This window comes from Calliphora vicina, chromosome 2 (genome assembly GCF_958450345.1).
Source record: "Calliphora vicina chromosome 2, idCalVici1.1, whole genome shotgun sequence".
NCBI lineage: Eukaryota > Metazoa > Arthropoda > Insecta > Diptera > Calliphoridae > Calliphora > Calliphora vicina.
The window spans coordinates 36392776-36401289 of NC_088781.1; the positions used below are offsets into that span (position 1 = coordinate 36392776).

At 32.3% G+C, this 8514-nt stretch overlaps 1 protein-coding gene across 1 annotated transcript; it reads left to right on the plus strand.

Annotated features, from left to right (window-relative positions):
• The first annotated feature begins 3527 nt into the window (after nucleotides 1–3527).
• On the plus strand, nucleotides 3528–5893 carry wor (worniu). The gene is made up of 2 exons (XM_065500919.1): nucleotides 3528–3683; nucleotides 3780–5893. Exons 1-2 carry the CDS (start codon nucleotides 3587–3589, stop codon nucleotides 5444–5446), a joined length of 1764 nt encoding a protein of 587 aa, XP_065356991.1. The 5' UTR covers nucleotides 3528–3586; the 3' UTR covers nucleotides 5447–5893.
• The last annotated feature ends 2621 nt before the right edge of the window (nucleotides 5894–8514 follow it).

Here is an 8514-nt window from a genome sequence, read left to right on the forward strand (position 1 = left end):
TTAAACAAGTAAGAATGTATGGTTGGTCAAGCCCGAAAATATAATACCCTACACCAAGTAAATGAGCAAAAACATTTTTCATTTCAATTATCAATAATTTATACTCGTGAGTGATTTTCGGTAGTGGGCCTTATATGGGAGCTATGACCAATTATGGACCGATCACCATAAAATTAGGTCGTGTGATTTTGGCTATATGAAAGTTATTTATGGTGAATTTTTAAGAGATTTATGTACGTTAAAGTAATTTTTGGAAGCGGGTCTATATTGGAGCAATGACTAATTATGGACTGATCTTAACAAAATTTGGTGACATGAATTTCGTATATATAAAACTTATTTGGAGAGAAATTTGTGGAGATACATATATAAAAGAATCATTTATGAAAGATAAAGTCCAATTTCGGTAGGACATTTGTATGGGGGCTAGGTGAAATAATGGACCGATTTCAGCCAGTTTCAACAGGCTTTGTCCTTGGAGCGGAAAAATTTTATGTACCAAATTCTATCGAAATATCTTAGAAATTGCGACCTGTACTTTGCGCACAATGTTTACATGGACAGACAGACGGACGGACGGTCATCACATCAGAAAGTGATTCTAAGTCGATCGGTATACTTTAAGGTGGTTGTTAGACTAATGCACTATGGTAGTGTAGGGTATAAATATTCCACGAAAATTTTTGCCGCAAAATTTCGTATCTTTGTGTCACTTGTAAATAACACTCTTTGCGTTTAATTAGAAAAATTACACGCCACCTTGGGTCTCACATTATTTTGAAAAATCGCCAAAAATCCATTTATGATTCGAATGAGCTGAAATTTAAAATATAAGTAGTCCTTGAGTCCACTGAAATTAAAAACCCCCAAAGCGATTTTGTGGGTCACTAAAAGTCACCAAAACGAGCAGTGTGTTAAGTTGCAGCATCTTGTAGGCGGTACGTGAAAAGTGATTTTGATAAGATCTCATTGATCTTGGTTCTCTATCGTTATTAAGCGCTCAAATCTAGCGATCTTTCAAGCTCCTAATAATCGGTAAAACGAGCTATTAGGCAATGTACAAAAACTCGTTGTTCTTGGTTCAGTAGCGCATATTGGGGCAGATTTTTTTTTTTTTTTGAAAATAAATCTGGCATTTCTAAACAGCTAGTCCGATTGGGATAAAATTTGACATGGCCATATACAAGGAGCATTGAGTTATTAAAATGGACCTTACAAATACACCAGGGGCGTCGCTATGGGGCTCAAATTAGGGTAACTTCGACATGTTAAATTTTTAAACATATGCCAATTTTTTGCCGTTTAGAAATTCCAGATTTATTTCCAAAAAATGTTTGATTCTGCCCCACTATGTAGCGTTACGATGCGGACAAATGAAGCGATATACAAATCAACAAAGCGAGACATTAAGCGACATGGAATCACAACCTCAAAAATGTCTATAGACCTGCCAGCTGTGTGTGCTGTTAAACTGAAATTAATAGTACCCCTAAAGACCATTTTTTTGTTTGCGTATCCGTTCACGATCGTCTGATATATCCCGGACTTGACCTCATATATATTCCAGATTCTTACAGACGAAATCCAGTTGGGAATATGTGGGTATTGTGATATTAAAAATAATGCTAGACATGAGAAAACTTGAATTGTTGATGTAAGTATGTAGGTATTGTTGCTTGACATACTGATCTTAGGCATTTCCTAAGTGAGAATACTCTTCCTCTAACAATGCCATGTTCCATAATGCAAACAGCGTTAATGTTCTGTGTGTTTTTTTTATTTCTGAATCTTAAGGAATTGAAGTATATGAACCAACTTGGAATTTCAAAATATGTATATGGACGACATCCCCGACATATAATATTCCCCAGCGATATGTCGGCCAATATTTTCTGATTATCTGCTTCAGCAAAAGTATAAAAGTAGCCTTGTAATTTAAGAGGTACATGAATGATTTTGTAAAATTTCAGCTTTATAGGTAGATATTGAAATATAGCCTTTTATCAATTGTCAATTGTTACATTTTTCGATATTCTAAAAATCCATTGGTTATATAAACGAATTTATTCAGATTTGTTGGTGTATTCAAAACTATTAAAATACCAATATTTTTTTGTAAGATGTTATATATATTGTATCTACTTATCCCTATTTATGTTTAAATAATTCAAAACAAAATAAGAGCTAAATTTAAGCTAAATCATTCTAATGGAAATTACTTACTTTCAAGATATTTTATTATTTAAGTTTATATTCAAAATTCTCAATTTTATAACTCTTACGTGCTCTTAGGTACCAATAAATATATCTTAAACTTTAAGATTCAATTCATTTATTACATTTATTAGCTTAAAAAACTCTTAGATACAACTAAGTGTATCTTTAAGTTTAAGATTCCCTTGAAAATACAAAATGGAAATGAAACACTGTTTATAAGAGCAACAAACTTTAAAAGAGCTTTCTACTCGTAAAATAAAAAAACGACTCTTTCTAAATAACAAAGAGCAGATGTTTGTCTCCAATAAACGTAGCACGTTCTCTGTTAACCTGTAAAAGCCCACAAAAGAGTATTTCAAAACTAAAATCTTGCAAGAATATAAATTTATACAAAGTGAGCATAAGCACGAGACATTTTTATATATAAATAGTTTTAGAAAACAAAAGAGAAACGTTTAAATATGTTGTATATACTTGAATTGTCATATTATATACTTAAGAAAACAAAATAGAGACAACTCCACCCATATAAACACATATAAAACGATCCGTATATAAATATATTTTACAAGAAAATCAACTCCAGGTGCTCTTTTATTATAAAGGGGAAATCTGTAAAATTGAAAAATCTTAAGAGTTTACTTTAATTTTGCTGCATTCCCTATCAAACACAAAATCTCTGTAGTAATGCTGATGATGATGATCGTTGTCGTCGTCATCGTGGTCATTGATTTACTCACACATGCTTTCCTAGGTTTGGTTGTTGGCTGTGTGTAATGGGCACGTGCTACCAGCTCAGCTCTATGTGCAGCTTGCTTGCAAAGAACATCTGGTGCTTTTTGTGTTTGGCTTGTATGAAAACAATTAAGGTGGTTGAAATTGAAGATCACTAAAGAGTAGAGAGCATTGCATCTAACAATAGATGCTTTATGAAAAATCGGAAGTGTTTTTGTACCTTTTACACGCTATAGGAATGTATGTATGTGTGGCACACAACCAAAAAGGGGAGGTTGAGGGTTGAAAAATATATTTTGCTAGCAGGGATTGTTTAAAGGATCATCATCGTCGTCTACATCAGCCAGGAGTATAAATATTAAAGTGATCGTGTACAATTACATCATTCGTCTAACGAACCTACAACGAGAAACATTAAGATTTTTTCATATAGAAAGAAATACAATATAAATTTAAAATAATTACTAAAACTATATTTATTAGTGATATTATATAAAAAAGAAAAACAATTTATTAAAGAGAGCAACATATAAAAATAAGTTACACAAAGAGTTCTCAGTGAGAGTGTTTAGAAAAACCATTTGGATTAATTTTATTCCCACCTGGAATTGTTGGATTAATATTCTGTGCAATTATGGATAAAGTAAACTACAGCAAATGTCCCTTGAAAAAGAGACCCATTATGATGAGCAGTGATATTGTTATGGATAATGACTCCTCATTAGATCATGGTAAGTTTTGGAAAGAAAAGAGAAATATTAACATTTTATTTTAGAGGGAAAAGAACCAACATTAATTTCCATTTGAAATTCTTAATCTATTTCCAGATGAAGGTCCTGTGGACTTAAGCAAAGCCTCATCATGTGCCATTTCCCCCACTTGGACTAAACTAGAGCAAGATGATAAAATTGCGGTGTCTGCTTTAGATTTACAAACTAAATTTAATGGTCAGAGCAAAGACGATTTAGCTCGCCGCATTTGGGAAGAGACCAGAGAAATTGCTCGCGCTTTCCCGGATGTATTTACACGCGAAGAAATTGCCCGCAGTTTAGCCAGACTAGGTTATGGTGATTATCCTTTGCCAGCTGAAGAGCACATCAATGAAAACGATACTTGTGAGAGAGTACAAAATATTACACCCTCTCCTCCCTTACCAAGTGCTGAAAGTTTTTATGCTGCCGCTATTAAATCTGAACCTATAGATACTACTTTTGAGGAGGAAACTACTACACCCATGAGAAATTTCAATAACAATTTAATGAAAAGCATTGCCGAATATGAAGACTGTTTGAAGCCTCAAAATTTTTCGCGAGAAACTTCTCCCAAAATGTTACAAGACAGTGAGCCTTATGTGAAACCGAAACCCAATTTTGAGCCCGAAGACTTAAGTTTGCGTGCAAATAAAAAGGTTTTGGGAGAAAACACCAATTTACACAATGTGGCTAAAGCTTTGCTGGGTTTACAGAACTTTAAACCAGAAGAAAAGTCAGCAAAGTCCAGAAGTGAAAATGTGAAGCCTAATGTTAATTTGGGTTTGAAACTGAAAACCAACAATGATTTGTATTATCAATGCCAGCAATGCAACAATTGTTACTCCACCTATGCGGGTTTGGTTAAACATCAACAAAGTCATGCCTTTGAAAGCACAGAATACAAAATTATACGCAGTAATCCAGAAGGTGGAGCCACCACACATGATTCCACTGAGTTTACCACCGATCAGGCAGCTGCCTTGATACAGGCCTCTGCTTTGGCTTCTTCTCAGTCCATGCAGAAGCCAGTAGGAGTGCCTCGCTATCACTGCAATGATTGTGGCAAATCGTATTCAACATTTTCGGGTCTCACCAAACATCAGCAATTCCATTGCCCAGCTGCTGAAGGCAATCAGGTGAAGAAGGTCTTCAATTGCAAGAACTGTGACAAGACTTATGTATCCTTGGGAGCCTTAAAAATGCACATACGTACACACACTCTACCCTGCAAATGTCCCATATGTGGCAAAGCCTTCTCACGTCCCTGGCTTTTGCAAGGTCACATACGCACTCATACCGGAGAGAAACCCTTTAGCTGCCAGCACTGTAATAGAGCTTTTGCTGATCGCTCAAATTTGAGAGCTCACATGCAAACACACTCTGATGTCAAGAAGTATTCCTGTCCTTCGTGCACCAAATCTTTTTCACGCATGTCTTTACTAGGCAAACATTTACAAAGTGGCTGCCAATCATCTCCCACTTCACAAGCTTCCAAATCACCTCCTTTAGATTCGGTCACAGGTTTCAATCACCAACAATTGCAACAGCATTTACAAGTTTTGCAAAATAAATATTCCGGCACCGGTTACGATGAAAATATTCATCCCTCACATATGCAACAAAATCAACAGAGAATTTATTATGCCGGCAGTGTAGAGTCAAGCGAGAATGATACCGAGGAAGATTATACCATGCAAAATGTTCATCCACATCCTCTCATTGAACAAATGAGTGATTATTAATTATAGGAAATTAAAGATTTTAGTAAGTAAGTGTAAAAAAGTGTAAATTTCTTCAAAAAGACATACAAATCCCAGTTAATTTAGTTTGTTAAGCAGTTTTAGTATTATGTTATTATAAGTAATGTTAGGAGTTTTATTTAATTGTCCTTCTGTTTCTCGTGTTTATACCAAAAATTATTAAAACCACAGTCTAGTTTATTTAACCAAAGTTAGCTTAGCTTATAACTGAAACCAAAGTTGGCACAGCTTAAAATTCTCATTTAGTTTAGTTTAGGAAAACATACCAAATCATTTGCAACTCATTCTAGTTAGGAAAACCAAAGTTAGCTTAGCTTAATCTATAGTTAAACTTATCATAACCAAAGTATTTTGTAAATCAGTCTAGTTAGTTTAAACCAAAAATAGCTTAGCTTAGTTATAGCATTAAGTTTAGAGTTACCAAAGTTAGTTTAGGGTTATAGTCAGACAGTTAGTGCCAAAGATTAGGAAAGAGTGTAATTCCATTTCACTGCATTAGGTTTTTTTTTCATTAATTATAATTTACATATCATTAATTTTATCTAAATTATTATAATTTATTTATTACTATTTATTTGAAAACAATATCTCTATTTATTCTTTTTTTTTATAATTAATACATTTCAGACAACTTAATTATTATATCATACATTTATTTCTTATTTTTTTTTTATTTAACCCATTTCAATGTGTCTATTGGTTGTCTAGTCACACCTTATTTATTCCACTTTATTTTTTATTCACCAACATTAATTTTAATAATATTTTATTTTTTCTATAACATATTGATTTTTATTATTAATATTCTAAGTATTTCGTCTAGTTTAACTGCAACCAAACAACTACTGGTTGATATTTTATTTAATCGTAATCACATTGTTATTTGTTATTTATTGCATTTTATTAATCAATCAATATTTTGTTATATTTGTTCTTATAAATATTTATTTTCGTATTACCTACATACTTATTTATGTATGTATATTGTTAATTGCATTGTATTTACTCCTATACCCTCAAAATTTATTTATATATTGCTATTTTAAATCACTAAATATTTATTTAATATAAATTTATTAAAACTATTTCTATAATTCCTGTGTACAGTAGTGCCATTCTTCGTTTTAAGTGTCTTTTGTATAGATAAAAAAACAACAAACCCCCAACAGTGCTGTAAATTTGTTAATGCCTTTGATTATAACAAAATAGAATACTATCTATGTTATAAAAACCTTTATTTTATTATTTGTCCATAAATATATTAATAAAATTTTGTATTTCTTTTTTCAATATTAAAAATTTATGGTTTTCTTTTGTCTAAAATTATGAAAGTGTAGGAAATGTATTTGCTATCGGTTTAAAGTATTTATTATGAGCTTGTTAAATTGTGGGAAGAATTTTAACAAAGGTTTTTGAAGGATTTTTTATTATATTCAAATAATTGTGGTAGATTTTATTAAACTGCATTATTTATAGGTAAGTGGCAAAATATAAGCACTTTTTTTAAAAAATCCTCAGTGAAAAATAAGTCTTATTGAAACTTCAATTTGTAATCCACAAACATGGCTCCCTAAAATTCAAATCTCTATCAACTATAGCAAATCAGTTTACATGAGAATTAGTATTAAAATAAAGATTTAGAAAAAAAACTTTTTCCTTCAAGATTTTATACATTGGAAGAAAGAGGTTTATATATGATATAAAGGAAAATAATAACAAAACCAACATCTATTGTTCAAATTCTCATTCGATTTAACGATATCCGTCTGTATGTCAGTCTTTATATATCAAGTAATCAAGATACCGGCATTTCCCCTAAAATATGGAAAAGTAATTTAACCCCTCGCGATCAGCAATTTTTCGAAACTTAAGCAACCGCAACACAGTCATTTTCCAACCGATTTTAAAAGAGACAAAACATATATGTATCTTTTAAATAAATGAAATAATTTTAAAATCAATTTCAAAACATCATAGCTATGAGACTTTGAATATCTTATCATAGCTATGAGGCTTTAAGAATATCATTATATCACTACATTTCCTTATAAAAAACAAGTAAGAAAGTATGTTCGGTCAAGCCCGACCATATAATACCCTACACTAAGTAAAAGAGCAAAAACATTTTTCTTTTAAAATTTTAATAATTTATATTTTTGAGTGATTTTCGGAAGTGGGCCTTATATGGGGGCTATGACCAATTATGGACCGATCACCATGAAATTAGGTCGTGTGATTTATGTCTATAATAAAGTTAACTATGTTGAATTTTGTCTGTATACCAACATTTTTAAGCGATTTATGCACGTTAAAGTGATTTTCGGAAGCGGGTCTATATGGGAGCTATGACTAATTATGGACCGATCGTAACAAAATTTGGTGACATGAATTTTGTATATATAGAACTTATTCGGACTGGAATTTGTGGAGATACATATATAAATTAAACATTTATGACCGATAAAGTCCAATTTCGGAAGGACATTTGTATGGGGGCTAGGTGAAATAATGGAACGATTTCAGCTGGTTTCAATAGGCTTCGTCCTTGCTCCGAAAAAATAATATGTACCAAATTTGATCGAAATATCTTCAAAACTGCGACCTGTGCTCTGCTCAAAAGGTTTACATGGACATGGACATGGACGGACATCGTTAAATCGACTCAGAAAGTGATTCTAAGTCGATCGATATACTTTAAGGTGGGTGTTAGACTAATATTTTTGGGCGTTACAAACATCTGCACAAACGCATTATACCCTCCCCACTGGTGGTGTAGGGTATAACTACTAAACGAAGTGATCAAGAAAAACTATAAAAGGTGTTTTTTAAACCCGATAGAAATTACTAGACAGTTAACTGTCAAACGAACCGTCATACTGCGCATACTTTTTGACATTTATGATCATTATACTCTTACAAATCATCATGAATAGATTGATTTTATCGATTCCCGCACCCTAAGACGACTATTTCATCGTAAAATTGTTTTAAGCCATGAGGTACATTATTGGCTTACGTTGTTTGTTAATAAACAAACATGCCGCATATAG